The sequence below is a fragment of the Wallemia mellicola genome, assembly GCF_000263375.1.
Source record: "Wallemia mellicola CBS 633.66 unplaced genomic scaffold WALSEscaffold_2, whole genome shotgun sequence".
NCBI classification, from domain to species: domain Eukaryota; kingdom Fungi; phylum Basidiomycota; class Wallemiomycetes; order Wallemiales; family Wallemiaceae; genus Wallemia; species Wallemia mellicola.
Window position 1 is genome coordinate 230,843 of NW_006531959.1, and position 27,112 is coordinate 257,954.

The following is a 27,112-nucleotide window of genomic DNA, read 5'->3' on the forward strand; positions in this document are numbered from 1 at the left end:
GAACTTAGATGATACAAGATAACCTAAAGAGACTCACTCCTGTAATTCTCGAAAGCTTCCCTGCAGTTGTCCTTTTGGTAGTAGTTGTCCTCTAAACACTCGAAACTCTTCTTAGCAGCATCAGCGCATGGACTGTGGGTGCATAAGAGAGTAAAATGATAGATGGAGTAACTCACTCATTATATTTTGTTACTTTATCCTTATTTTGTCGTTCTGAAGTCATAATAGTCCTTGTCAGAGAACTACAATGGCTTCTCAACCACCAATCCCACCACCAGCGCCAAAACCGCTACCACTTGGGTATGAATCGCCTAAAGATAAGGCTTATAGGAAGTTTGTAGAGCAGCCCTTAGTGCCGATCGGTGAGTGATATGATAGACTATGATGGTGTGGCATACTAACAATAAACTAGGAATTGGCGCTACTATAATAGCATTAACACGTGCAGCTATGGAGATAAGGAGAGGAAATAGCAGAGCGGCTAACAAGTTCTTCAGATACAGAGTCTACGCTCAAGGTGCAACCGTTGTAGCTGCAGTAGGCGGTATGTGGTATTACGGTACAGCCCAGGAGCAAAAAGGTGCCCGTATAGAGCGTGATCGGATAGCTCAAAAGGAGGAGTTTGAAAGAAGACTATCTGAGCTTGACCAAGAGAGTGTTAGCGAACAAGCACATAAGGGCTTCAAGAAACATTCCGAGGCACCATCGGCCAAAGCCAGCATTGCCGATTTGGATCTGAGTGGAACTTCCTGGGAGAAGTTGCCAGCTGCAAGCCCACCAATGCCTAATAGTGGCAGGTTTACACAAAAAGATCCACTAGCATCTAATAGAGTTGCTACATCTGAATAATTTGTATACATTCTACCTTTCTTGATAACAATCATGAGTAAATTTCCATTCTCAGCTCTGAAAGCGAGTAAAGAGGGATATATCGCGGTAGCATCTAACTACCAGATCACTTTAGTTAATGGGTGTGTTCTCTCCTGTCTATTTGGGCCATCTGATTGTGTCTTAGCGAGAAAGTAGTGAAAACGACAGAAGGACACAACATGCCTATAAGATTGCTAGAATTCACCCCAGGTAGTAAACAACTAGTCAGTACAGGTGATGATAAACAGCTCAACTTGTGGGATATCCAAGAAGACAAACTGAAGTTGAAGGATACGATGTGGGTAGAAACTGATTAATCATTCCCTCCTAAACCGCTTTAGTTTACTCAGTAAACGCGCCAACTCACTCAAGTTGCTCGACGAGCATACAATTCTCGTTGGTGACAAGTTCGGTGATATATTCGCCTACAAACTGAACAGAACTGAAGAGGATAAGGAGAAAGACAAAGAGGTTAAGAACAAAGATAAAGAACCATTACTTGGGCACGTCTCAATGGTTAACGACTTCACCGTTACACCTTCACATATCATCTCCGCAGATAGAGACGCTCATATACGCGTATCTAGAAACCCATTAGGATACGTTATCGATAACTTCTGTTTAGGACACTCTAAGTTTGTCACTGCTATTGGTTTATTAAACGAAGACATTCTTTTGTCCGGTGGTGGTGACGACTTTATCATACTCTGGGATTGGAAGAACGGCAAAGAAATCAAGAGATTCGACATTAGAGAAGCTGTTTTGTCACACGCTTCTGTCAGAGCTATTAGAATTAATGATAAGATGCTCAAGAGTGATAATATTCCAGCTGATTATGGTGAGCATATCATCTGCATTGATCGTATTCTCGTTGGTAGTGGTGAAGACCCACTTGTTGCCTTCACTTCATGCGGGTGAGGTTGCTCTGTAGTGGAGATGTGTGCGCTAACCCTACGTTCAGTGCTACAGGTGTATTCTACGCTAGACGATCATCTTTCCTCGATGCAGACAAGGAGTTCAATATCCAAGCAGTCGATTTACAACATCCAATCATCGACCTTGCCGAAGTTAGCGGAAAGTATGTTGCAACCCTCGATACCTCAAGAGGTGCAAATGACGCTGTAGCAGTTTTAACACTTAACTCTGACGGGGAGGTGAGTAAAAATAGCTCGAATGATTCAGACTAAGAGAGATTAGTTGCAAAGTAGCCAAGATGATGGACTCGTCAACACATTAAACAGCTTGACTGTAGAAGGTGATACTCGATTCAACTAATAGTCCATTGACTAACAAAGCTCCAATAGGTTCAGAGAAGTATGTCAAGCAACTCGATTTATACTCCCAACTGGCCCTCCAACCAAAAGTAGAAGGCGAGGATGATCTTAATGAGAAGGCAGAACATCCAGACAAGAGTGGTAGGACCGGTGAGAAGCGTAGAGCTAGAGAGGCCACCAAACAATCGAACCAAGCAAAAAAGACCAAGACAGAGGAGCCTGTTAACTAAAATAAGTAATGTAATACAGCAAAATAAGTTATGATTTATAGATTTACAACTGTTTATTCTATCGAAGGAATTTAGTCACATGACTTATCGTTCCAGCCATCCCTCCAGCGCTGACCGACTTTGTTACAATCAAACTCGTCCTTTCCTAGACGAACGTTTACCTCGTTATGCATTTGGCATCTAAAGGTATTGTTAAATGTTGATGTCGTCATATTTCTAAAGCAAGACTCACAACCACAATTCTAAAGCAGATCGTGAGTGTACTTGAGGTGGATATTGTTTAACGTATTTCCTGAGATGTCCTGCGCAATCACCACATGGGTAGAAAGTACCAACTGAATTTATGAGATTACGCATTTGATTTTGTTGACTTTCAGATGCAGCAGGAGGGTAATAAGCAGCTGAAGTATGTAAGAAAGTCCAAGTATGTCTTCCCAATTCGTCTGCGTCTACTGGACAACCGAATTTATCAGCCAATGTCACTTTCGCAATCCTTTCTAAACTACTTGGTTCTTTCTTTATTTCATTTTTCTTCTGCAACTTGGTCCAATCCTTGAATGAAACGCAGGGTTTACATGGTTTACCATCCGGTCCTAGGGGTATTTGCATATTAGCTAATCAAGAGAGAAGACAATAAAAATAAAAATAATTATATTTAAGAAATAATTTTAGAATGGTGTATCACAAATTTGACATTTACTTGCTTCTTTTGGTGAATTACACATGCATACGCTGCAATTCTTCTCATCTGTCGCTTTCTTAGCAGCTGCCCAAAGTGGGTTGCTTGATGCAGGTGTTATAGCGATAGATGGACTTTCAGTTGGCTTATCGAGTTGAAATTCGAATGAAATTGAAGAAACATTGTCGACTTTCTTCGATAGATCTGATGAAATGTTCGTCATTGGAAGATTCATAAGTGAATTAAACGTGAACTTTGGTAAATCGCTTTCTTTCTTAGACTTTACTCGATCCTTTGCATCTTTCTCATCTACTACTGTAGGTGAAGCTGATCTTTCTTTCTCTTTTGCAGGTAACGATTGTGGTTGTGAGAATACGTTGGTAAATGGGGTTGCCTTTGGTGGTTCCTTCTCCTCTGATGATGGTATTCCGAATGCTGGTTTTGGTGATTCCTCAGGTGACTTCTCACCAGTGATTTCTTCTTCCTTGTCTTCAGGTTCTTCAGCTGGTTCTTCAACTACATCCTCATGGATCTCTTCATCAGCTTTCTCCTCGTCGCTTCCACTGTCAATTTCTATAGTTTCTGTAGCTTTTGGAGTCTCTTCTTGCTGTTCAAATGCAGTTGAGAACAAATTGAAGGCAGGTTTAGGTGCTTCTGTTTGTTTTGGTCCTTCAAACGTACTCTTCGCAGGTTGCTCGAAAGCCGACGTCTTTGACTCTGACATACCCATATCAAATGGATTGGTCTTTGGCTGTGATTGTCCAAATGCACTAGTGAAAGCACTAGGTTGAGAAACTTCAAATGTCTTGCTCTTCTGTGGGCTTCTTTCTTCCATCTTTTCATCCTCTTGAGCTTTTCTCTTGTTTTTCTATTATTATGTTAGTTGGATTTGTACCAAAAAATGCAAAACTTACAGCTGGATCAGTCTGTTCTATTAAGTCAAGTGCAGTCATCGTTTTTTCTTCCTTCTTCTCAGGTTTTTCTTCTGTGGCTTTATCAGATGAAGCAACACTCTTTCTAAGCTTGGATGGTCTAGGTGTACGTGATTTTGAAATGAGTGCGACTGGGTTATTATTCTGGTATGGGTTTATAGTTTCAGTTGAACGTTTTGCTGGTGTGGAGGTATTTCCTAAGACTCCTAAAACAGCATCTGCAGCTCTACTACTTGGCTTTGATGGGGTGTTTTGATGAATAGCTTTCTCTTTCTCAGGGGATGGTGATTCAGCAGTCTGGACTTGACGGAGAGGTGAGGGCCGGACGACAGTAGTTGGTTTGCTGAATCTACTGACAGAGAGATGTGTAGTCTTTGTTGGAGTATTCTGAGACTTCTGTTGATCTTTTTGATGATTATCTTGTTGCTTTTGTTGCTGCTCCTTCGAGTGTGCGTTTGATTCGTCGGTTCTGCGTCTCTTTCCTGTATCTAGTGCTAAAGAAGTGTCTTGGTCTTTGTTTGGTGTAGGTGGACCAACACCAATCGACCTGCCTATTGATTCCATGGTTGATTTCCTCCGTGAGTTGTTTAGATTGTTACCAAAGCCAGCACCCATGTAGATTGGTCTCTTCCTCGCTGATAGGGAATTAGAAGAAGATAGTCTAGCTGATTTTTGCGGGCGTGGGGATAAGAAGGTGTTCAATGAAGTTCTAGGCGGCTTGCTTGATGGAATAGTTGATGTGCCAGGTGAGAATAAGGCGACGGAAGGGATATTATCAGAGTGTTCAGGCTGCTTGATTGAACTGCCGATAAGTTTGAAGCATTCTACGGCCTCCTCTGAGCTAAGTGAACGGTTACCTTTATCCTTGAAGAAAGACGCGAGTAGTTCGTTAGTCTGCTGAGTCGATTGCGAGAGTGACTGTAGAAGAGTAAGTAGAAGGCGAGGGTAGGAGAGAGAACGCACGTCTGGCTGCCTCCAATCGATGAGGTCCTCTGTGTTGTCTCTATTGAGTTCCTCTATTTCCATAGGCTGATCTGATTGCTGGGGCTGCTGGGACTGCTGGGATTGCTGGGATTGCTTGAAGGGAGAAGTTAATAAATTATAAAAGGACTTGAAACTGTTGTTATCGTTGTTCATTTTATTAGGCGTCTTCGTGTATGGACTGCTGTGTTTTTTGTTGTCCATATTTGATTGTAAATAGTCAAGCGACTCTTCTCTCAATAGTTTACAACGAAATGCCAACACTTGAACAAAAAGGACAATACCCGCTAATTGATATTGATCCACACTTCTCTAGAGTCGTGAGATTTTTTAGAGTTTCTGATTACGCTGCTTGGGCAGCACTCTCAGCTGGTACACCTGCATTATATTACGCATGGGGTGGGTTATAACTTTTATAGAGAATACTCGAGAATACTTATTAAGTTTTTAGAACAAATAAATCCAACAAACGCTATCAAGTCAACAAAAGTAAAGTTGGCAGTTCCTACAACATTGGGTGTCCTCGGCGGTTTCTTATTAGCCTATCAAAGATCCTCTTTTAGATTCTTCGGCTGGACAGAGAACCAGGAGGAGCAGGAGAAGGACATGCTCGAGCTCAGCCAAAGAGCTAAGGATGGAAAAGCTATCTACGGCGACACACAGCTCACACCGTACTTGCAAGGTGTAGCTCATAGGAATTCAGCCTTCTCACAACTCAAACTGGCTACTATCCCTTGGTTCAACTTTGCTAACCACAGCCATCACGGTGTCGACACCCAAAAGTACAGCGAACAACAGTAATCTTCGTCTATCTTGTAGATTCAATCTTATTTTTAAATTCCTTCTTTCTTTACTACGACGATGTATTAATCGAATGTTAGACCTAAAAGAAGCTAAGAGAGTTGCCTCTATTTCACATAAAACTGGTCTATTCGGTTTTCTATCGAGACTTTTAGAGCATATATCCTTACAATTCGTTTTAATCTTTACCGCCTTATCAACTGGCATCATCTCTGCATTACTTGACGTTATAATTGATTGGTTAGCTGACATTAGATCTGGACATTGTACTACCCACTTTCTTTTATCCTTTAAAGCATGCTGTCCACAACAACACACATGCGATCAATGGTTGACGCACGCACAATCAACGAACTATTTCATTGCCTTCATCATTTATACCACATCTGCTATCCTTATGGCAATCATTCCAGCCCTTTTAGTCACTAAACTCGCTCCTCTGTGCGTTCCATAGTGATTTTGACACCTCTTTTGACAGTTTAACAGCGCTTTTCATACGGGTATACCAGAGATTAAAGCAATCCTTGGTGGAATTACTATAGATGGCTTCTTGTCGCCCGTCACCCTCCTAGTCAAGGCCATTGGTCTTTGTTTCTCCGTTTCTTCTGGTCTCTCACTCGGAAAGGAGGGCCCTTTGATACACGTTACATGTTGTCTCTCTGAACTCTGGATGTCTTTACTTAGACTTCTGAGAATTGGTGATTGGACGTACTCTGAATGTGAGTTGCATAATCACTTACTTTTATACCTATTTATCAACTACTAAGTGCGCAAGAGACAAATATATTCAGCAGCTGCAGCTGCTGGTGTTAGTGTAGCTTTTGGTGCACCATTGGGAGGTAAGCATCCCCTTAGACGCGTGAGACATCTACTAATACCCTCCAGGCGTAATGTTTGCTCTGGAAGAACTAAACATGCATCTTTTCCCTACGAACACACTTTGGCAAGCGTTTGTTTGCGCAGCTCTCGCAGCTGTAACTCTTCAATGGTTTAATCCTTTCGGGACAGGAAAACTTGTCCTTTTTAGTGTCACTGCAAATCAGCCATGGAAGCAGTTCGAGTTGGTCTTTTGGCTTCTCTTGGGTGCTCTCGGTGGCTTACTAGGTGTTGCTCTTGTTAAGCTTAACATAAAGATAGCAAATATACGCAAGAAATCAATTTTGAAGAGTTTTCCAATCGTCGAAACAACCGTTGTTGCAATCGTTACCGCTCTTTTGAGTTATTCAAGTATAATTACGAGGTGCGCTATATGTCAACTAGCTAACCTATCTAACGTGTATCTCAAGAGTACAAAATTCATCGCTCGTCTCTGCACTTTTTCAAGAATGCAGCACCGAACCAGATATGCACATATCTGCTGTCATTTGTGACAGTAAAAGGAGAGGCCTCAATGTCGTTCTACTTGCCGTAGCTGCGATTTTCAAACTTTGCATGACGGCTTATACTTTTGGTATTACAGTACCGGCGGGTATTTTTCTTCCTGGATTGGCAATTGGCGCATGCGCTGGTCGGAGTCTAGGAGGATTGCTAAAAATACTAGAAGACCAATTTCCTGGCTTGGGTGTTTTTGCTGATTGTCATAGTGGTCAAGGATGTATTCTACCGGGTTTGTATGCCACTGTTGGAGCTGCTGCTACTCTTGCTGGTATTACCAAAATGACTGGTGTGTTCCTTGATTGCGCATTAACATGAATTCTAACGAAAATCCCAGTGTCACTCGTCGTTATCGTCTTTGAACTCACGGGAGCGCTCTCACATGTCGTTCCAATCATGATAGCTGTTATGACTGCGAAATGGGTCGGTGACGCATTCGGGAAAGAAGGAATCGTAGGTGATGATAACCTTGTGATAATATTATACTTACAAAGGCTAGTATGATGCCTGGATTAATCATCAGAAATACACATATTTACCACAAGTCGACTTCAAAATTAATGGTGTGATATCTGAAGATATTGCTGATTTAGAAACGTCAACGTTGGATGTTTCAGGTGATACACTTCATGATCTTATAGATTTGTTCAATAAAGATACACCTAACCTGGACGGCTACTCAATTGTCAAAGGCGATGATAGGTTGTTTGTTGGTTGGATAAATCGAAAAGATTTCAGCGCCCTATTAAGTGAGTGTGTTCATAAATAGATAACTTAATTAACAACCTACTCAAGATAGCATTGAAGACACCGAATACGACACACCCTTCACATTTGAAAGTAATGCACTATCCAAAGAAGAGAGCGCATTGGATTTCAGTAGATTCGTCGATACGTCACAGCTATTTTTCTATCCACAGACGCCAGTGGAGATTGTGGTATCGACATTTCAGAAGATGGGTGTATCCCGAGTATTTTTGGTCACACAAGCAGGTTCTTTTGTTGGCATAATTGATCGGGTGCGGGTATCAGAGTTAATGATGAACAAGCTCCATAGCAATGATGAGAAACAGACAAATTTGTTGTCTCTCTTGAGTTGTTTAAGACCTAGGAGGAACAGAGAGAATGAGTATTACGAACTCGAAGTATCGTAGTATTTGTGGATCTAATATGATATATAGAAAGAAGTAAGAAAGATTACAGTTTCTGCTAATGCTGTTTTTATGTTGTTAAAGTTATATCCATGGTTGTTAAGGACTAGATTGTTTGCTCTTGTACTTTCTCAGCTTGCTCGAGCTTCTTCTTCTCCTCTTGCTTGTGCATGAATATTCTTGCGAGTTGGGTGAGACCAGTGCAGCCGACACCGAAGTTTACGGCCGCGAGAGAGTAGTTGACAGGAGTGATAACGAGAGAGTACCTAACCCAGATGAAACCAGTTGCAGCGAGTGCTAATATCGTATTAGAAATCAGATGATCGTTAGACAGTCGACTGACCAAGGTTCTGATTGAAGGAGAGCTTATCTGCAGGTTTATTGAAATCCTTCAAGCCAGCAGCAACGAGAGCCCATTTCATGAGTGGTGCCCAGAAGAAGACTGTTCTATAGACTGTTTAATAGGTGTGCATGTGCATGATATATCTAGACCCACTTTGGACCTGTAGGTGGTTAGTATATTGACTATAGCCATAATAGCAGACTACTAACCTGCTGGTGAGTTCATAAATCTACCAAAACCACTTCCTGCTGCAGACGCCATATTTAATGATGATGAATTACGTTCAAGTTCAACTTCGATTATCAAAAAATTAATAAAATCAAGATTGAGGAAATAGAACTAAAGGATCTTAATAGAAGAATGAAATTTAGTCAGTCACTTAATATAAATCTCGTACCCGAATGGTCAGATCACTATATTGCGTATTCACAGCTAAAGAAGAAAATTTACCAAATAGAAAAGGACCTAACGCATACGTACAACGATAGGGATATTGAAGCACCTTTGCTATCTTACACTAACAACGATGACGATTCACCAGCTATCAAACTATTCGCACCGATGTTAGAAAAAGAAGTTGAGAGGATAAGCTCATTTTATAAAGAAAAGGAAATTGAATTGGACAATGACAGACAAAAGCTCTTCGATTCTATCAAAAGATTAGAATTTGATGCTTTCACTAATGCAAATGGTGACATCAACGATATGAGCCCTTCGAGGCATGCAGAGCACGACGACGAGGATGATGATAATGATCCGAACGATAATAGTGATAGTGATGAAGATGAGGATGAGATTACGAAGCAAACTAGACAAGATTTAGAGTTGCCTTCTGCATCATCCATACACGTCGATCCACAACAGTATAACGACCACACTCGACACGAGACAGATATACGGGAAGCACACTATAAAGCACCCTTCTCACCTGGTCATTCACGGGCCAAGACAGCCGGTCACCCTTCCACTAGAAGGTCTTTTAACGGCAATAGCAACGAAGATGATGTTCAAAATGATGTACCTCGCCGTAAGTCTATCGGTGTCATTAGAAGACCTTCACTTGGTATATTCAGATCTAGAACTAATGACGTTGATGATGACGAGGTCGAGTCTATCTGGACATCACGATCCAATTATGCAATTGATCAGCGTATCATGATTAAAAGACGCTTGACCGAGGTCTTTGTTCAGTTTAGTGAACTAAAACAATACGCTGAGATCAATAAAACTGGTTTCAAGAAAATTCTTAAAAAGTGAGTAAATTAATATTAAAAATCTTACCTAACGATCGTCAGATTTGACAAAATAACAGATAATGAACTTCAGAGCGCATTCATGGATAGTGTCGTCAACGTTGCGTACCCCTTCACCGATGATTCGAGACGGAGAATTGAGAATGTACTCAACCAATTTGTGGAGGTTTACGCTAGGGTTGTTACCCTCAATAACCGTGCTGTAGCTCAAAACCAACTCAAAGCCCGTGAGTAAATCATTATATAGTATTCGAATTACTCAATTCTTATAGATCTACGCGAGTATGTCGTTCTCGAACGTAATAGTGTCTGGAGACAAGTGAGTAGTGTCATTGAATACTAACAATAAGCTCATAAAACACAGATGGTCGGCCAAGAACGTAGATCCCAGGGTGTACAAATTCAATCAATGTATTCTGGAGACGAGGAGAAGAAACTACCAACAGGTATAGCAAAATACATTCCATCCTGGCTTACAGGTAGACTGGTCGCTTTTATAACGGCCGTAGTGGTTTTTATTACATTGACCAACTTGAATATGTTCGATAAAGGTGAAGAAAATTGCCTCGCTTTACTGGTATTTTGTGTGATTTTATGGTCTTCTGAAGCAATACCTTTATTCGTAACATCACTGTCGGTTCCACTGTTTATAGTAATCCTCCGCGTTGTCAAGTATCCAGATGGACATAGAATGGCAGCAGAAGATGCAGCTAAGTATATCTTATCTCAAATGATGAACCCAACTATCTTTCTACTCATCGGTGGTTTCACTATCGCCGCTGCGTTATCTAAGCATGGCATCGATCGCGTTTTAGCGATAAGGATACTAAACTTAGCTGGTACGGATCCAAAATTAGTTCTACTCGCTCAAATGGGTGTAGCATGCTTCTCTGCTATGTGGATATCTAATGTCGCAGCACCAGTTCTTTGTTATTCACTATCTAAACCATTATTAAGGAAATTACCGCCAAAATCACCATACGCGAAGAGTATGATCATTGGTATTGCCCTTGCTGCAAATATTGGTGGCCAAGCATCACCTATCGCTTCACCACAGAATGTTATCGCGTTAGATGCAATGGATCCACCTCTCGACTGGCTTCAATGGTTTGTAATTGCATTACCTGTTGCGTCGGTCACTCTGGTCTTAATTTGGGGTTTGCTTTTGTTAACTTATGGAAGTGGTAAAGGCACAGTCATTACCATGTTGAAACCTTCAAAGGATAGGTTTACGTACAAGCAATGGTATATCACTATCGTCACTATTACAACTATTATTTTATGGTGTGTAGCTCATTCACTCCAAGGTGTCATAGGCGATATGGGTATTATTGCAATCTTACCACTGATTGCTTTCTTTGGTACTGGTATTTTGTCACCACATGACTTCAACTCATTCCCTTGGACCATCGTCTATCTGGCTATGGGTGGTATAGCCCTCGGTAAAGGTGTAATGAGTTCAGGGTTGTTGGATTCAGCTGATGATGCTGTCAAAGAAATGGTGAATGGATTCGGTGTTTGGAGAATATTAGTCATTTTCTCAGTCTTAGCTACAATCGTTGCTACATTCATTTCACATACAATAGCAGCTGTATTATTAGTACCAATAGCAACCCAAGTTGGACAGAATCTCAACCCTCCTCATGGAAGACTTTTGATTATGGCTACCGCCTTGATCTGTTCAGCTGGTATGGGATTACCAGTGAGTGGATTCCCAAATATAGCGGCTATAAACCAAGAAGATACTATGGGAGAGCGATACTTGAACACGAATGATTTCTTATTAAATGGCGTGCCGGCTACTATTCTAGCTGCAGCCGTCGTTGATACCCTTGGATTCTTAATCATGAAATTAATGGGGCTTTAGATGAATTGTAATATATTAATATGTTACACTATTTTATTTTATTCTCTAGCTGGACTAGCGCTACGTCTGTTCTTCTTCTTGTCGTTATCTGGCTCGAAACCTGGTGGTGGTTTGCTGAATGCGAAATCTGCTTGTATCGCTTGCTCAAGGAGTTCTGTACCATTTGATTCATCGATTGCCTTCTTAGCGTCCTCGTAGTTCTCAAATTCGATGAGTGCGTATCCCTTAACGTAACCCGTTCTTCTATCTAAATTGAGGTGTAAATTACGAATATGGCCATAATCCGCGAATTTATCCTGTACATCCTCCTCTGACGCTTCTTCGTGTACGTTTGTAACTATAACAACCCATCCTTCAACAGCTGCAATGACGACGACGTTAGAGGGTTTATATATGGAGTATCCTACTAACATTTAGCGGCTTTCGTATCAAATGACATCCCTTCTTCTAATCTCTCATATTCCATAGGCCTGCTAGAGTCTATTACTGTGAGCGGGTGATAGAGATGTATGTAAGATACTCACTTTTACGACCATCGACAAATCCTCTACCTTTTCTGTTTACGGCTGCTGAGAGAGTGTTATCTTGTGTATGGCCGTGTGTTCCCGTTCACTCACCATCGCCGTCTAACTGCATCTGAGAATCAGACATGGTTGTAGTTCAAGAAGGAAGTTGATATCAAGATGATGTCAAATATGCACTTCTGCAAAACTAATAGGAAACATTTTGTTATTTTATGACTGTTTATCCAGATATAGTATACATCACGATTAGCGTTTTAGCCATCTGATGAAGTGATAACTTGGTAGGTTGCTATAGAGCCTATGATATGGTTTATTAACTTGTTTAACTACACTAGTATCTATACCAACCTTGATCCAGAATTATTACACCGTTCTCTTCCAACTTTCTTGACTATCCTGATATCATCACTATCCGACGCGTTTGATTGGGCTTTTAAAGCTATAAGTGAGATGGTTCAGTCCTTCATTGCAGTCACTCTATAGGTTAGATTTTGATTTGAGTACACTAGTTAGTCTCTGGTCCAAGGTACTAACTTGTACAAACAGTCTTTAAGATTTTGACTCTTGTGTGTCTAAAATGAACGTAAAACTCAGACTATGAAAAGCAATGCCCTGATGGATTATATATTTGTAAATCTCGTAAGTATCTCTCCCTGTGGAGGGATCATCGATAATAAATAGCAAGTCAAACGGTAATACTGAGACGTGTAAGAGGTGCTTTCGAGAAAAAAGCAATGCCAAATAAACTAGAAACCTTGTAGAATAGCAAAGTATTTGTTTTGATAATTTAAACCTTAAATTTATGGAATTTCACAAACTCTTATCTGATGCTTTCAAATCCCATTTTTCGCGCGACTTAAGAAGCGCAAAAATAAAATCGCAATTTCGTGACATCTTTAAAAAGATACATAAAATTAAAAGTATGTTTTCATAAAATATACGATAGCACACAATGTGAAAATGCAAAATTTCAGAAGCGTGGTTGGTCTAATGGTTATGATTCTCGTCTTCCATTAAGGATTCAATGAGAGGCTATGGGTTCGATTCCCATACCACGCATTAAATTTTTGGCAGTTTAATTTTTGCCATCAGTTATTGTTATCTTTATATAATTAATTTTTAAAGCATGTGATACATATCAATTAAAGTTATTGTTAAATAAACATTTCACATCATTTTAAAAATTGATAATAATTGATGTAATTATAACTGCGAGGAAGTTCCTTGAACCCGAACGTTATGGTTTTGAACCGTAGGAAGTCACGCGACGCAAAAGAGAATGAGGATAAACCAAAGAAGAAGATGAGAATGCCACAGAGTGTGTATTAGATCATATAGTAGACTTTCATCTGATCACTATCAACAGATACTGCATTCAAACAACAAAGACTAAGAGCCTGGCAACCTATATTAACTCCTAAGCAAGTTTTACCCACGTTATTCATAATAGGATTGGTGTTTGCTCCCATAGGAGCCGTTTTGTTATCTTATAGTAACCGAGTGAGTAGACCGAAGACTTCATCTAACTCAGCTTATAATTACAAAGGTCCATGAGTTTAGTCTGGAGTATACAAATTGTAATGAAGAGGCACCAACGGGCGATGGTAACTTCGGCGATATGCCATCAACTGCTTATAGTTATCCAACATTCGACGATTTCACACCACCGCAATGGTCCTTTTTTAATAATACCGATGAAGCTGATCCATCCAGACAAGCCGGTTGTACAATACGGTTTGACGTGCCAAGGGACCTTGACGCGAGTGTATTTATGTATTACAAATTAGACAGATACTATCAAAACCATAGACGTTACATCAAATCATTCGATCAATTGCAATTTCAAGGAAAATACAGAACAGCTCAGCAGTTGAATAATGCAGATTGCAAACCATTAGGTGATAGTGATGGCAAACCAATCTATCCATGTGGATTAATAGCAAATTCTCAATTCAATGATACTTTTTCACAACCTCGCCAACTGAACAACGTAGAGGGTGATGTCGATATAATATATAACATGACTGATAAAGGTATCGCTTGGAAACATGAAGGAAAGAAATATAAATATCCAGATGCTGCCCCTGATGGTGAAGAACCTTACGTACCACCTCCAAACTGGGTTAAACGCTATCCAGGCGGTGTTTACTCAGATGAGCATCCATTACCTCATTTATCAGAAGACGAACACTTCCAAGTGTGGATGCGTCCAGCCGCTTTCCCAAATTTCCATAAATTATATTTCAGAAATGATAATGACGTTATGACTACAGGTACTTACGAAATAACTGCCTACATGAACTACCCAGTTGCAATGTTTGGTGGTAAAAAATCAATAGTTTTCAGTACGGTCAGTTGGGCAGGTGGTCGAAATCCATTCTTGGGTATCTGTTTCATTGCTGTTGGCGCTTTCTGCGTTTTCGTTGGTTTGATCTTTACTTTACGTCAACTGATTAAACCTCGGAGAGTTGGTGATTTAACATTACTCTCTTGGAATCAACCAAATGCAAAGACAGAGTAGCTTTGCTATCTATTTTTATTCATTTATATATACCATTAATATGTATCTAAAGAAAAAAAAACATAAAACAATGTTCAAAAAATATTTAATCGCTTTGGCTTTGTGTATAAAAGAAAGTTCATTATTAGTGCTATTAAAACGAGAGTGCTTTGTCTATAAATAATTTTATCTCTTCACCATCCTTGATGAGAGACATTTGCAAAAGGATTGGCATGTAGGTTTGGAGATTGACGTGAAATCTTATTATTACTCTGTGCAACGTTCTTCTGTATAGATTGTATTTCGTAGAATTGGAAATCTTGTAATAATGAAGTTCTTGAATTAAATTGGAAGAAAATGTTTAACATTTCTTTACCTGCGTCATCTAACAACTCTGTAGTATCCCTACTATTCGTTACTGGCTTTTTCTCATTCGTGTTCAATAATTTAATATGTCTAAGTGTAGAATTTGGTATATCTTTAACGAAAATCCATCTGACTTTGAAAACTCCTTTCCATTTTCCGTCTTGTGCCCAAACTGATGATGAGGTTGTGTAATCAACATGTGTGAGCATTTGTGCCATACCACAAAAGTGTCCAGAGGCATTGACACTGAAGAACAAATAAATTGGTCCTCTATTAGCGCTTTCGTTGAATGCTCTATCCAATCTTTGATTGCCTAGCTCTGTAGATGCCCAAATGTTATACTTTAATGACTTATGGACGTCATCTTCTGTATAGGATTTAATAACGAAATATCTAGCGTGTGAAGGGTTTAGATCAAATTGGGAAGGATTGTAACCATTTTGTTGTACCATCGTTGAAATATCTGTAGATGACAACATTTCTTGCATCGATGGGGATTGTGATGAAGGAGATTTGCTATTACTTTGTTGCAATCTAGTTTGTAGTGTCTTCTGTGGTGGTGTCAAAGCACGGCCTGTTATTGGATCGAATCTATTTGATAGTTAAATAAAGTAATTCGAATGAATCTCAAGTACTAACCGCCAATGTGAGGTTGGTGGATTCATATTAGCTCCACGGTTACCAACAATCGATTCCCTTTCATTGTTGTTCCATAAAGAAGCAGTAGCAGATAACGATGGTAAGGCATTCGCTTGTACTTGTGCCTGGGCTTGAGCCTGAGCTTGGGCAGCAGCTATAGAAGTGTGTCCAATAGGTGGGACGTAAGCAGCTGCAGACACAGGACCACGCTGTGAAAGAGGGTTAGGAAAATCGGTGACTAATTGTAATTTCTTCTGCGGTACATTTTGCTGGACCTCCTCCTGATGATCGTAGTAAGTCCCATTATTATGAAATTGGCTATTGTTGCTACTATATGAAGGTGGTGTATATGGTGGACTATAATTATTTGTGTCATTGAAAGTAGTGTCAAGATTCAAGCCCCTCAATGAGCTGGTCAAATCAAACGTGTGAGAACCTGATCCACTTCTCGTACGGGTAGAAGCAGGTGGTGATAAATTTTGACCGTATACGCCACCGCTATTGATGAAGTGCTCATGTTTGATCGGCTGTTTCTGTTGACCGTAGGTGAGTGACTGATGACGACGTACACCTACAGGGGCAGTTTGGGCAGCCTGTAAGAGCATTTCCTCTTGCTGTCTCGTATACTCAATTTCTCTTTCAAGATCGTCGATCGATTCATTTGGATCGATAACACTTAAACTGTTCTTGTGCTTAAGTGAGGATAAAACTGCTGCATTATTTGGAGCATTGTTGACGTTGCTAAATGAGCTGGCACCCGGTGCTGCTTTAAACGTTCTATTAGGCAAAGAACCCGCTCTGTGTAAGTTCACACCATTGCTGGATTCATCATTATGGCTAGCAAATGAGTTGTGGCTTAAAGGATAAGGTGGAAGATTATTTGATTCTAATCTATTCCTAGCGTATTGTAGTCTGTCTGTCGCAGAAAGTGTGTGATGTCTCCTAAGAGCGTTCGTTTCCTCGTTGTTGGTATATGCGTATGGTTCAACTAAACTGTTGAACTGATTATTCATATAGCAGATTTTTACTGATTACTTCCTGATGGATAAGAATCAAGGCGAGTTCCGTTGATTTTGAACTGATATGAAGAACCGAACGCTGGGTTTGATAAAGCCACAGTTAGCAGGAAATAAGACTATTATTGATAATGTTGAAGCTGTTAGTAATTTATTTTAACGAATGTACAATCTTATTAGCGTGGAATACCTAGGAAATTCGGCGACATGGTTTAGAAGTAAGTTTATTTGAGGAATTGAATAACTTGATAACACAGAATTATCAGATTATAGCTACAAAACATTTTAAACCTTCAAAATCCCAGTTAGAGCGTTTCTATGCTGATCACAAAGGCAAATTCTTCTATGATAGACTTATACTAACGATGGGATCTGGAGATGTTAGGGCTTACATCTTAGAAGGTGAAAAGTAAGTAACTAATCATCTGTGCCTCACTGTCAATCTAAGATAACGGATAAAGCGTCATAACAAAATGGCGAGAACTGATCGGACCAACGAAACTATATTTGTGAGTTATACAATCATATATGCCCATTCTAATAACCCATTAGAGCTAAATACAGTCATCCAGACACCTTCCGTTCAAAGTTCGGTTTGAGTGATACACGGAATGGCTTTCACGGTTCAGGGAATGAAAATGAGGCTATTAATGAAATAAACGTTATGTTCGACAAATACTGATTAATTGTTGCTATCAAATAAATTAAAAGTTTCAAATTGTTCAAATGGTGTGTTAAGAGGTGTTTGATTAATGATATCATTCAAGAGTGGTGAGCACTCAAGCTGGTCAATTGGCGATGACTTGGTAGAATGTGGTTGGTTCTCCATCATCGTTAGTGCTTCGGATATATTATCGGGCAATGTTAAAGTACTCAGATTGTTCTTTATAGCCGTGCTGAAATCTGCTGTTGTATCTTCATTGTTTGAGAAGAAAGATGTTCTCGTCGGCGGGGCGCTAAATGGTATGCCCAAACCAAGAACGTCATTGGTATATTCTGGTGCTTCTTCTAGACCAACGGGCGGTCCAGATAATAGGAAGTCCTGGCCGGGTGAATGTACGTCGGCTCCAAAGCTAGTCTGCGTTGGTGGTGCAGAATTTGGAAGCGAAGGTAATGTCTCATCATATGGTGTGTTCGGAGAAGTACCTTGCTCTTTTAACTTGCGTAACTTTAATTCTTCCTTTTTCTTATTTTTTTGATATGCTCTAATTTCTTTAAACTCTCCTGGAAGTCGCTTTGGACCGTGTTTTTGAAATATGACGTGTGCATTCAAATGGTTAAGCGTGCCGTAACTCTTTGGACAGCCTTCAAAACCGCAGTGATAGAACCTTTCAATTTCGTCATGCTTTCTTCTTTGCCTCTTAGGTCTTGGTTGATCACCAGTTCTATCCCTAGCTGGCTTATTCATTATACCTTCAGAAGTCGATGGCCGTGGTGACTCAATTAAGTTTAATTCCCCAAGTGGTTGAGGCGTTAATAAAGGTGAAGCAGGTTTAGGGAGATTGTTAATGAACTCCAAATCGTTTATTATTTTGTTGCCATTAAAGTCAATCAATGCTTCATGCAATGGAAGAATAGTTTCGAACGGGTTTATTTCATTAGAAGCTTGTCTTTGAAATGGTGGAGGATGTTGTTGTACAGAAAACATTATCTATTCTTTCTAGCTTTGTTACTCAGACTGTTTTACTTTCCATTTGAACTCACACTTTAATTAGAGTTGGCTCTGATAAAAAGAGGCGAGATTTAAAAAATACCTCACTTTGGAAGTGATTGTATAAAAATCGACCGGTATGCATATTCATAATGACTTAGGAATTATTAAATTTTTCATCAGTTTCATGTATTTCCTTATAACAATAAATGATCAACATATAAATTATTATTTCCTTATCGCTTTTAGCTTCCTTTTAGTTTCTGGACTAAATTTTTAGCATCGAATATTTATTTAACATTTGGAATGCATTCATTCTTACAAAATGTGAAGGGTGTGAAATTTCTCACTTTCTATTAAATTTCTTAAGAGGATCACTCTTTTTCTTCTTATTATTGCTACGCTTTTTAAAGCCAATTTTATCCGGATTTAATTCTAATTGATGTGGTTGCTTTACTCCGGCAATTCTTGGCATCAAGTACCCAGGTACATGCTTCAAATGTGATTGTTGTCTCATTGGATGCAATGGTTTATCATGCTTAAGGAACTCATAATCAACTGGATTATCTTCAAAGTGCGCCTAAGTGGTGTTATCATTTACGTCATAATAACCGAACATCTAACATACCTTTAATTTATCATTATTCAAAATCTCATTCTTCAATTCCTTTACTCTAGCCTCCTTGACGGCGTTAGGTGTTACCATCTTAAGTGCATCATTAACTCTATACTTGAAACCTTCAACTTGCTTCCAGTCAAATTCCCAATTCTGAGAACCACCTCTTCTTTCCTGACGTTTGGAGATTTTCTTCCAGATTTTCTCCTCATTTCTCTTAGATTTTTTAGTCTCACCATTTACGACGAATGTTAAACTAATTCCACTCCTTCCGGCTCGAGCTGTTCTACCAACTCTGTGTGTATAGGAGGAACTATTCTTTGGTAAGTCAAAGTTGATGACACATGCAACGTCAACGAAATCAATTCCACGTGAGATACCGAATTCTTTCTCTCCTTTTTTCGACATTTTAGTTTTCTTATTATCTTGTTCCTTTTGCTTTCCTTTGTCTTTACGCTTGCGCTTTTTGGATTCTGCAGCTGGAATTTCAACTTCTGGTACATCTTCTTCGCCGGCACTTGAAAGCACCTCTTCTATTTCCTTATCGACATCTTCATCTTCATCTTCAGAAGAACTGTTACCATCGGATTCACTTTCACTTTCCTCTTCCTCTTCTTCTTGATCGAAAGCTCCAGCTTCATCTGTTGCGATCATGTAATCATAAACCCCTTTGTTGAATTCTTGAACAATGTGAAATCTAGAATTGATTGGAAGTTCCCTGTTGAGTACTACAGCACGTATACCGAAGGCTTCGAGGAATAATCTCAATTTGAAACCTCTTTCAACATTATTAACAAACATGATAACTTTGCCTTTTATCAATTTTAACTTGAGGAGAACATATGTGAGAAGATATTTATCATTCTCTGGGCATTTGACATAATATTGTTTAAGATTTGATGAATCATCTTCATTATCTTCAAGTGTAAGTATAGCAGGATTTCTTAATACCATTCCGCGTAACTTTTCAACATCCTGAGTCATAGTAGCTGACATTAAGAATGATTGGTAAATTTTAGGAAGGTATCCACCAGATAAGAGTGCTTTCACGTCGTCTGCGTGACCGTATGATAAAATCAAATCAGCCTCATCAATTGCGAGAGTCTTGAGAGTAGAGAGTGATAAGGATTTTGATTGAAGGTGTCCAATAAGTCTTGATGGCGTTGATATAACGATATCTGGTTTATCACTTAAAAGTAAGCGTTGAAATTTATTATCGGTACCGCTACCAGCTAGATTGACTTGTGAAACTTCCTTTTGAGAGTACTTTAAAAGACTTTTCAGATGGCTGCTCACTTGCTCTGATAGCTCCCTCGTTGGTACCAATATCAAAGCTCTAGTTTCTGGTTTACTATCACCGTCGTCTTTTTCTGCTAGTACTTTTTGTGCAATTGGTAATAAATATGCTAATGTCTTTCCAGATCCTGTTTTCGCTCTTGCTAGGATATCCTTGCCGTTCAAGGCCAAAGGTACAGCTTTAGCTTGTACAAGCGTAGGCCTAGCGAAACCAAGATCTGCGAGTGCTCTAAGTAAACGCTTATCGAGCAAATGATCAAATTTGGCGAATGATTCTTCACTCTCTCTGATATCGCTCATGATCGTAAAGAGAAGACCTTCTTATGACAGAATTTTGGAATCCAGTTTATTGGGATAATAGGTTTAGAAAAGAGCGAGAATTTGAGTGGTTAGTTAGCTCAGATTGTTTCGTTGAGCAAACTAAATCCTATATCGCATCTGCAAAGTCAATTTGCAATATAGGATGCGGCAATAGCAATCTTTCAGCTTCTATTAGGGTTTTTAATAAATCTGCAGCAATCCATAACCTTGATTATTCTTCAGTCGCTATAGAGCGATCAAAAGAACTCAACAAAGATAACGATAATCAGCATTTCTACATAGTTGATCTACTCAAAGAGGAAGACGTTGTTAATGCACTCTCGGACGCGAATATAGATCTCATAGCTGATAAAAGCACCTCAGATTCACTCAGCACTGGCGAAGATATTCAATTGGATGGTAAACCGACCGCACCAGCGGCCGCAATGGCTATAAACCTCGCGAAAGTATGTAAAACAGGCACTAGGTGGGTATTCTGCTCATATTCGCCTTATCGCCTTGAATCACTTGCTGGAACGTGCAACCTCTGGACTGTCACTCATGAATGGTCAATAATCGCAGAGGAAAGCAGTGCAGAATCAAACGTCCACAGACCAGAAATTCGTCATTACTTTGTAGCTTTAGAACGAATGTAGATGCCGTCATTCATTCCGAAATTGCTTGATAAAAACGCATTTTCGGTCCCTGCATGAGAGAATTTTGATTTAATCAATAGCAGAAGCAACATAAATAAGGAAAATGATGCGATGAATATACAAATATATATCTAGAATAATGTGGAATCGGATGTCGCCATTTCTGGAGAGTTACTAGACAACAAACAAAGATGATGACGATATAGTGCATAACTCTCCATTGTTCTCAATGAAAAAAGGTACGTAAAGATATGAGGGTGATGCGGAAAGAATCATGTTAGATTGAAACAAGGTTGCTTTGTAACCACATCTCAAAGCCGGCGCAAAATGGAAAACCACGACAAAGACTACAAAGATGATGATAGTAGGTGTAGAACACTACGAGAGCATCTACTGAAGCGCTTACAGCCGCTTCAATATCATCCGAAATTTCTGATCACCCATATAATAGACCTGAAGAACGGCCAAAATCCAAGACAAAGATACCACGACCTCCAAAGTGAGTATAAGAGAATGTAAAGCAAAGCTGATGTAAGGTAGTGCATGGATACTCTACAGATCAGAGAGTATTGAGGAGATGAAGTGAGTGTTTAGAATTCTTGCATTCTCTAGCTAATGTCGTCCAGGAACACTGCTGGTACGGACATGTCAAAGCTCAACCAGACAGAGCTAAGTAAGATGATTGGTATCAAATGGCGTAGTGAGAATATACAAGTCAAACATATCTATCAGGAAAAAGCGAACGAAGCTAGGCGGGAACATATGCTAAAGTATCCTAAATACAAGTTCAGACCAAATCGTAAGCATGACAGAATCGCAAAAATTGGTACGAGAACTGTACGTAGCGTCTCTCACCACCGAAAGACTCAAATTACCAAGACAGCCCAGAAGACTCAGAAGAATCATAAAAATTTGAAAACCAAGACTCCACTGAAACAACTCTGTAGCAGTGATGGTGAAGGTGAAGGTGATGATGACGACTATGATTACAAATGTAGTCAACGAGCTGAACGTCAGTTACGTCGTAATGTAAAAGTACGTGGTGAAAGACGCAAACGATGCAAACAAGAGGAAGAAGTTCGAACGGTCGACATAATGCGTAAATCCCACCATCACAAGGGCAGCGATGATCGCTATATTCGGCCTGGATCACCCCTGCTCTCTCTTCCCGATCCAACCTTCACGTTACCAATGGAAGTTGAGAATGACATGACCAACATCTCAACAAACTTAGTTCACGATTCAGATCTAGGTATTTATGATAGTAACGCTTTGGTAAATCAAAGTGATAACAGAATATCGTTTGACGATTTCGCATACGACCCTGAAGTAATGTTTGCACCGGAAACTGCTACCAATCTTGCAAATGAATGGGCCAACAATAATTACGTATTGGGTACTGATGTTGGAGTTGATAATGTTATAGGGGTTGATAACTACCACTATATCAATGACATATTTGGTAACATCCCAACAACCAATGACATAGCACCACTACCACCACCACCGTCTGCTTTCAAATATATGAATGATATGATGGACATCTCATCAGTGGATCTTGGGACTATTTACCAAGATGATAGAGTTGGCATAAGCTCCAGTTGTAGCTCTAGCAGCACTGTATCAACTACGAGTACTACTCATAGCTTAGATTCTTATGATAATTGTCTACCAGACTTCCTCAATGTTGATATCACTGAAGGTCTGAATGACACTCACATTGGTGAAAGAGCTCGATCATTGATTGCAGATTACTACCTCTACGAGGAGCGAGAAGAGCAGCAACAACAGTTGCAATTCCAACAAGAGCATCAAGACATTCCAACACAACAAGACATTTTCAAAACATTTCAACGGCAATTGGCAGAAACTCGTACTAGAGTTAGTCAGAATATGACATAATCAAGAGCATCATTATATTTATTGAGGCATCATCATTATTATTAAAAGTATTGTAAAGTCATCTTTTATAGATTTCCCGCCTTCTCGTCAATTTGATTATCATTTTTGTGACCATTTTCAGCATCATTCCAACCTTCTATCCATTCGATATCCAAATCGAAGTTTTCTTGAGTGTTTTCAACTCTACCAAGTTTATCACCATCTGGTTTAGCCAATAAACTTAAACCAACAGTTCTGATCTTCTCTCGTAACATTGGCAGTTGTTGATCAGAGGTCTCACCGGCATTTGTGAGTACAAACGAGCTAAGTGGAACGACGAGTGTTTGCCAATCATTCCCGAAGATATGTAAACGATGTTGGAATAAATCTGTGCGTACTGCACCTTCGGTTTGAATGTTGATAAAGAATCCGCTCTTTGAATCACCTTTGAAGTTATTCCTGACTCTCATAGCGAGATATGGATGTAAAGATAAATCCCAACAAGCTGTACCGAAAAGTGTCGTACGGGTCTTTGTCCTAAAACCTGCATAACCACTCTTCGCAGTTTGACCATCTTCTAATGTTTTCTTCCAAGATTCTGGTACGAATGGATTGAGAACGCCGCGAAATTTTCCATGTCCGTGTTCATCACCCGCTCCGGAAGATTGTGGTATGTAATCCAAGATTGCTTCACTCTTTCCACCTATATCTGCGTCGCAACCAACAGCGAAATTAGCTAAATCTGAGCTACTCCGGAGTGTAGCCATCCTGACAGGTGGTGTATTCGGTGTTGGTGATGCATTGGCTACTGTAAATGTCGTCAGCACGCCACTTGTGTGATTAGAATAACTTACTGATTTTTGAACGCTGAGCTATCTGCTCTACTGTGCGTTGAAAGAACCTATAGTAAGGGCTGCTCATCGTTGTTAGAAATCAAGAGACAATTGATCAGATTATCAGTTGATAAAAATCGATAGTGAATAAACAACGTTTTATTTTACAAATGACTACTAATACCGTTTTATAGCTAATATATCAATTTATTCCTAATCCTAATGTCGGCTTGTCTTGCTCACTTCCATTAATCGGGGGTACGAATATATCTGGAAACGACGGAGATAGGAAAGTATCGCGACTGGGCAACAAATCAAGGTCCAAGGGATTCACACTTGTGTTCAAATTCACAGTTGTATTCGTCGCATTTTCAAGTATATTAGCGATAGTGTCCATTGTGTTCGCTGGGGCTGGCTGCTCTTCAATGTTGTCGCTATCCTCACTAGCAACTTCTTCCAAAACAGGTGGTGGATTTCCGCCAGTTAGTATGGACTTGTCAATATGCCATAAATCTGCTATTTCGTCATCCCATATGTCTGCTATCGATGCGTCAAGTGCTCCTTGCACATGTAATTGCCATTCTTAGGTTTATGTCAGAATAAAAAGTCAAGAAAATCCAAACCCACTTGAGATGACATAGACAAAGTATATCAAGAGGGGACTCTTGCGACCGGTAATAGTCAATGCATCTATGATTGCTCTCATATTCCCTACACTTTGGTTTTGTCTATCTGCACTACTTCGAACAGCCTCTTCAGTGGTATTTGACTCAGCCGTCTAGTAAAAGTATGTTAATAGGTATAAGAGAAAACCCCACGATTACACTCACAGAATGTAAATAGAATACACTACATTCAGCAAAGGCGTGCATGAGTGCGTAACACCATCCAGATGAGTTAGCGCCTGCTTGCATTGACATAACAGCCAAATTGAGATTTATGCTACTCAATTCTAGATGATGTGGCAATGATTGTGACCATTGTGCCAATGCATGCTTGCATGCTTGGCTTGAATAAGGTGATTCCGTGTTTGTCTTACTAGACATCGTCGACCTGTCTGAGGAGTTTGCCATACGCTCTTTTTCGTGGAAGTAAATATATCCCATGACCTAACTAAGCGTCAAATAAAACTTATAATGATAGGTTCAGCACTTACATTTGAAAATATATTGACTATTCTGATGAGGTACCCAAATTCCGTGGTTGATTGGTCATTCGAGGGTGTGCTGTTAATAAATTCTTCATAATTAGGTTAGCATATGTATCGGTAGCTCAGTATACCAGACTCACCCCTATTTGATGTGTTTCCTACAGCCAGCTCAAACGCGACATCGTCAGCAGGCAGGAAGACTTTCAAGTCATGTTCTTCAAATGGCTTCGCTCGACCATTTATAGCTGCAGCAATGGAGTCGAGCATGATGACACACCAGGCTGTTCTTCGCCTCTCTTCTCTGCCTATCCACTTTTCTCGAGTGTCTTCCGGAGCTGGTAAGACAAAGTCGTCGTGATTGAGACCAAGTGTTTTGAGTTGCGATATAGCCATGCCTAGTGTGTATGAGAATGCATAATCTACGGATATCTGCTACTCGCTCACCTAGATAAGTATAGGCACGATTGAAAAAACCAACACCAAAATCGTGAGCGGCGAGGAGAACAGCAGTCTGTATAACCTCTAATTTAGGCTCGTCGAGTGCGCACGAGCCAAGTTCGTTTGGTACCAGAAGAATACGTCTTGCAATAGCAGCAAAATCAACACCAGTTCTCCATGCTTCTATTTGTTGGAACTTCGGATGAGGACTGAGACGTGCAGAAAGTCCGAATATCGAGTTGAGGAGCATAGGACTCAACCTGTCCTTCTCTAAGGCGTAGAGTAAACTTGGCTTGTGAAACATCAAGTTGAAGGGATACATATGATCGAGAAAGAGAATAACGAGTTCCTTCTTGAGTATGGGATCATTCAGGAGAGCTCTGCTGTTTTCACCGTGACTATCGCTGGTGAATAAGTTGTACTCAGTTTTGAGTTTGAGGTGGGATTCATGCTCCTTCTCTGAGCGACTCTTAGGTGGTGGAATAGCGTGTCCATTGTTGTCACTGTAAGAACATTGCTTTCCTGAGAAGTCGCTGTGGTGTGTTTAGCTGATAAGAAAAGTGAGAGCCAAGTAGAACGAACCAATTTGAACAGGGTAAAAAACCATCACAGCGACGTTTGTTCTGTATCTTTATCAACGATCTATCAGTGGATAGAGAGTAAACAAACTTTATGGCAGTTATCGCATGCCTGTAAATGTAAACGTGAGAGATGGCAGACTGAGAGCGGAGATACTCACCTTGGTCAATCTCTTACGCTTCTTAGTGTGTATATCCATGGGTGTATGAGCCTAAGAGATGAACATCTGCTATCGATCTCGGCTAGATGGGGAAGTTGAGTGTAAAGCGGAAAAACGAAATAAATGATAAATACAAAAAACTCTATAAATTAATTTCATCCACTTTGTTCGTTATCTCGTTTGTATCACCAACTTTGAGTACGACGTCCTCTGTGTCTTCTCCGTTAGCATCTCCTTGAGATTCTTCCTTCTCGTTTTCTTGCTTTTGTGTACCGTTGTCTAATGCATCCATTCTGGCTAACAATTCTACGACTAAATCATCGTGTCCACCTCTCTCTGCCTCAGATGCAGCACTCTGACCAGATTGGTTGGTAGAGAACGTGAGCTTGTGCTCAACCTCGCCCTTGAGCTTCTTTGACAAATCGCATAAGAAGATAGCGACTTCTTTGTTTCCGTTCGTAGATGCCCAGTGTAAAGCCGTAGACTTTGATTCGTTCTGATGAAGGAGTGTGTTCTCTAACAAACTCGAGTATTTTTCAATGAATGCGTCGTCCTCAAACTTAATTACAGCCTTCAATAGTTCGTAGTGGTTATTAGCTGATAACATGTGAAGAATTGAATTCGATCTCTCATCCCTAGCGTTTAAAACTGCATCTAAACCGTATTCATTGATAAAATCTTCTAATTCTTCTCTCTCATTTAATCTGGCTGCAAAAATAACTTCCTCTTGATCCATTGTGGTAGTTCTGAAG

General features: G+C 39.9%; 20 protein-coding genes and 1 non-coding gene across 21 annotated transcripts; 10 read left to right on the forward strand and 11 right to left on the reverse strand.

Moving 5' to 3' along the window:
* Positions 1 to 23: 23 nt before the first annotated feature.
* Positions 24 to 223, reverse strand: WALSEDRAFT_62262 (hypothetical protein; the record flags this gene model as incomplete). The annotated part of the gene is made up of 2 exons (XM_006956203.1): positions 24 to 132; positions 177 to 223. The coding sequence occupies 2 exons, from the start codon at positions 221 to 223 to the stop codon at positions 24 to 26; spliced, it is 156 nt and encodes a 51-aa protein (XP_006956265.1).
* A 63-nt stretch (positions 224 to 286) lies between these two features.
* WALSEDRAFT_3761 (hypothetical protein) lies at positions 287 to 588 on the forward strand (the record flags this gene model as incomplete). The annotated part of the gene is made up of 2 exons (XM_006956068.1): positions 287 to 362; positions 413 to 588. Coding segments are annotated over 2 exons (252 nt in total), but the record flags the coding sequence as incomplete, so codon positions are not given.
* Positions 589 to 901: 313 nt separating this feature from the next.
* Positions 902 to 2,274, forward strand: WALSEDRAFT_31094 (hypothetical protein). Its single transcript, XM_006956204.1, has 4 exons — positions 902 to 971; positions 1,016 to 1,168; positions 1,212 to 1,784; positions 1,832 to 2,274. The coding sequence occupies exons 2-4, from the start codon at positions 1,050 to 1,052 to the stop codon at positions 2,055 to 2,057; spliced, it is 918 nt and encodes a 305-aa protein (XP_006956266.1). The 5' UTR covers positions 902 to 971; positions 1,016 to 1,049; the 3' UTR covers positions 2,058 to 2,274.
* Positions 2,275 to 2,352: 78 nt separating this feature from the next.
* On the reverse strand, positions 2,353 to 2,999 carry WALSEDRAFT_67236 (FAD-dependent thiol oxidase). The gene is made up of 2 exons (XM_006956205.1): positions 2,607 to 2,999; positions 2,353 to 2,554 (listed from the first exon to the last, which is right to left on the reverse strand). The coding sequence occupies exons 1-2, from the start codon at positions 2,981 to 2,983 to the stop codon at positions 2,446 to 2,448; spliced, it is 486 nt and encodes a 161-aa protein (XP_006956267.1). The 5' UTR covers positions 2,984 to 2,999; the 3' UTR covers positions 2,353 to 2,445.
* Positions 3,000 to 3,042: 43 nt separating this feature from the next.
* WALSEDRAFT_62266 (hypothetical protein) lies at positions 3,043 to 5,170 on the reverse strand (the record flags this gene model as incomplete). The annotated part of the gene is made up of 3 exons (XM_006956206.1): positions 3,043 to 3,921; positions 3,968 to 4,903; positions 4,949 to 5,170. 3 exons carry the CDS (start codon positions 5,168 to 5,170, stop codon positions 3,043 to 3,045), a joined length of 2,037 nt encoding a protein of 678 aa, XP_006956268.1.
* A 34-nt stretch (positions 5,171 to 5,204) lies between these two features.
* WALSEDRAFT_59280 (hypothetical protein) lies at positions 5,205 to 5,810 on the forward strand. Its single transcript, XM_006956207.1, has 2 exons — positions 5,205 to 5,365; positions 5,418 to 5,810. The coding sequence occupies exons 1-2, from the start codon at positions 5,221 to 5,223 to the stop codon at positions 5,765 to 5,767; spliced, it is 495 nt and encodes a 164-aa protein (XP_006956269.1). The 5' UTR covers positions 5,205 to 5,220; the 3' UTR covers positions 5,768 to 5,810.
* Positions 5,811 to 5,840: 30 nt separating this feature from the next.
* Positions 5,841 to 8,570, forward strand: WALSEDRAFT_67239 (hypothetical protein; the record flags this gene model as incomplete). Its single annotated transcript, XM_006956208.1, has 8 exons — positions 5,841 to 6,208; positions 6,254 to 6,486; positions 6,535 to 6,606; positions 6,653 to 7,007; positions 7,054 to 7,430; positions 7,479 to 7,594; positions 7,641 to 7,890; positions 7,937 to 8,570. 8 exons carry the CDS (start codon positions 5,841 to 5,843, stop codon positions 8,293 to 8,295), a joined length of 2,130 nt encoding a protein of 709 aa, XP_006956270.1. The 3' UTR covers positions 8,296 to 8,570.
* WALSEDRAFT_59281 (UPF0041-domain-containing protein) lies at positions 7,937 to 8,922 on the reverse strand. Its single transcript, XM_006956209.1, has 4 exons — positions 8,845 to 8,922; positions 8,789 to 8,795; positions 8,636 to 8,739; positions 7,937 to 8,589 (listed from the first exon to the last, which is right to left on the reverse strand). Exons 1-4 carry the CDS (start codon positions 8,894 to 8,896, stop codon positions 8,399 to 8,401), a joined length of 354 nt encoding a protein of 117 aa, XP_006956271.1. The 5' UTR covers positions 8,897 to 8,922; the 3' UTR covers positions 7,937 to 8,398.
* A 73-nt stretch (positions 8,923 to 8,995) lies between these two features.
* On the forward strand, positions 8,996 to 12,337 carry WALSEDRAFT_56165 (SPX-domain-containing protein; the record flags this gene model as incomplete). The annotated part of the gene is made up of 4 exons (XM_006956210.1): positions 8,996 to 9,888; positions 9,931 to 10,115; positions 10,161 to 10,207; positions 10,253 to 12,337. The coding sequence occupies 4 exons, from the start codon at positions 8,996 to 8,998 to the stop codon at positions 11,753 to 11,755; spliced, it is 2,628 nt and encodes an 875-aa protein (XP_006956272.1). The 3' UTR covers positions 11,756 to 12,337.
* WALSEDRAFT_59283 (RNA-binding domain-containing protein) lies at positions 10,177 to 12,417 on the reverse strand. Its single transcript, XM_006956211.1, has 5 exons — positions 12,373 to 12,417; positions 12,280 to 12,324; positions 12,167 to 12,235; positions 10,249 to 12,116; positions 10,177 to 10,203 (listed from the first exon to the last, which is right to left on the reverse strand). The coding sequence occupies exons 1-4, from the start codon at positions 12,404 to 12,406 to the stop codon at positions 11,794 to 11,796; spliced, it is 471 nt and encodes a 156-aa protein (XP_006956273.1). The 5' UTR covers positions 12,407 to 12,417; the 3' UTR covers positions 10,177 to 10,203; positions 10,249 to 11,793.
* An 838-nt stretch (positions 12,418 to 13,255) lies between these two features.
* On the forward strand, positions 13,256 to 13,338 carry WALSEDRAFT_t9. Its single transcript has one exon. It is a non-coding gene; the product is annotated as a tRNA-Gly (tRNA).
* A 180-nt stretch (positions 13,339 to 13,518) lies between these two features.
* On the forward strand, positions 13,519 to 14,800 carry WALSEDRAFT_62272 (transcription regulator; the record flags this gene model as incomplete). Its single annotated transcript, XM_006956212.1, has 3 exons — positions 13,519 to 13,597; positions 13,646 to 13,779; positions 13,826 to 14,800. The coding sequence occupies 3 exons, from the start codon at positions 13,519 to 13,521 to the stop codon at positions 14,798 to 14,800; spliced, it is 1,188 nt and encodes a 395-aa protein (XP_006956274.1).
* Positions 14,801 to 14,875: 75 nt separating this feature from the next.
* Positions 14,876 to 16,232, reverse strand: WALSEDRAFT_59286 (YTH-domain-containing protein). Its single transcript, XM_006956214.1, has 3 exons — positions 16,048 to 16,232; positions 15,785 to 15,993; positions 14,876 to 15,736 (listed from the first exon to the last, which is right to left on the reverse strand). The coding sequence occupies exons 2-3, from the start codon at positions 15,808 to 15,810 to the stop codon at positions 14,974 to 14,976; spliced, it is 789 nt and encodes a 262-aa protein (XP_006956276.1). The 5' UTR covers positions 15,811 to 15,993; positions 16,048 to 16,232; the 3' UTR covers positions 14,876 to 14,973.
* On the forward strand, positions 14,876 to 17,496 carry WALSEDRAFT_67245 (nucleoside diphosphate kinase). Its single transcript, XM_006956213.1, has 6 exons — positions 14,876 to 15,737; positions 15,788 to 16,942; positions 16,995 to 17,018; positions 17,067 to 17,209; positions 17,262 to 17,309; positions 17,353 to 17,496. Exons 2-6 carry the CDS (start codon positions 16,868 to 16,870, stop codon positions 17,480 to 17,482), a joined length of 420 nt encoding a protein of 139 aa, XP_006956275.1. The 5' UTR covers positions 14,876 to 15,737; positions 15,788 to 16,867; the 3' UTR covers positions 17,483 to 17,496.
* On the reverse strand, positions 17,454 to 18,363 carry WALSEDRAFT_59287 (hypothetical protein). Its single transcript, XM_006956215.1, has one exon. It carries the CDS (start codon positions 18,206 to 18,208, stop codon positions 17,483 to 17,485), a length of 726 nt encoding a protein of 241 aa, XP_006956277.1. The 5' UTR covers positions 18,209 to 18,363; the 3' UTR covers positions 17,454 to 17,482.
* Positions 18,364 to 18,797: 434 nt separating this feature from the next.
* WALSEDRAFT_62276 (DEAD-domain-containing protein) lies at positions 18,798 to 20,663 on the reverse strand (the record flags this gene model as incomplete). Its single annotated transcript, XM_006956216.1, has 2 exons — positions 18,798 to 19,031; positions 19,080 to 20,663. The coding sequence occupies 2 exons, from the start codon at positions 20,661 to 20,663 to the stop codon at positions 18,798 to 18,800; spliced, it is 1,818 nt and encodes a 605-aa protein (XP_006956278.1).
* A 23-nt stretch (positions 20,664 to 20,686) lies between these two features.
* WALSEDRAFT_42785 (hypothetical protein) lies at positions 20,687 to 21,476 on the forward strand (the record flags this gene model as incomplete). The annotated part of the gene is made up of 1 exon (XM_006956217.1): positions 20,687 to 21,476. The coding sequence occupies one exon, from the start codon at positions 20,687 to 20,689 to the stop codon at positions 21,317 to 21,319; it is 633 nt and encodes a 210-aa protein (XP_006956279.1). The 3' UTR covers positions 21,320 to 21,476.
* Positions 21,477 to 21,646: 170 nt separating this feature from the next.
* On the forward strand, positions 21,647 to 23,221 carry WALSEDRAFT_27096 (hypothetical protein; the record flags this gene model as incomplete). The annotated part of the gene is made up of 5 exons (XM_006956218.1): positions 21,647 to 21,683; positions 21,728 to 21,818; positions 21,878 to 21,901; positions 21,946 to 22,156; positions 22,184 to 23,221. The coding sequence occupies 5 exons, from the start codon at positions 21,647 to 21,649 to the stop codon at positions 23,219 to 23,221; spliced, it is 1,401 nt and encodes a 466-aa protein (XP_006956280.1).
* Positions 23,182 to 24,117, reverse strand: WALSEDRAFT_31103 (NADH:ubiquinone oxidoreductase complex I intermediate-associated protein 30). Its single transcript, XM_006956219.1, has 2 exons — positions 24,055 to 24,117; positions 23,182 to 24,008 (listed from the first exon to the last, which is right to left on the reverse strand). Exon 2 carries the CDS (start codon positions 23,965 to 23,967, stop codon positions 23,287 to 23,289), a length of 681 nt encoding a protein of 226 aa, XP_006956281.1. The 5' UTR covers positions 23,968 to 24,008; positions 24,055 to 24,117; the 3' UTR covers positions 23,182 to 23,286.
* A 118-nt stretch (positions 24,118 to 24,235) lies between these two features.
* On the reverse strand, positions 24,236 to 26,399 carry WALSEDRAFT_62280 (hypothetical protein; the record flags this gene model as incomplete). Its single annotated transcript, XM_006956220.1, has 9 exons — positions 24,236 to 24,615; positions 24,661 to 24,811; positions 24,864 to 25,142; positions 25,190 to 25,272; positions 25,324 to 25,578; positions 25,628 to 26,154; positions 26,204 to 26,244; positions 26,291 to 26,311; positions 26,361 to 26,399. 9 exons carry the CDS (start codon positions 26,397 to 26,399, stop codon positions 24,236 to 24,238), a joined length of 1,776 nt encoding a protein of 591 aa, XP_006956282.1.
* A 103-nt stretch (positions 26,400 to 26,502) lies between these two features.
* Positions 26,503 to 27,096, reverse strand: WALSEDRAFT_62281 (hypothetical protein; the record flags this gene model as incomplete). Its single annotated transcript, XM_006956221.1, has 1 exon — positions 26,503 to 27,096. The coding sequence occupies one exon, from the start codon at positions 27,094 to 27,096 to the stop codon at positions 26,503 to 26,505; it is 594 nt and encodes a 197-aa protein (XP_006956283.1).
* Positions 27,097 to 27,112: the final 16 nt, after the last annotated feature.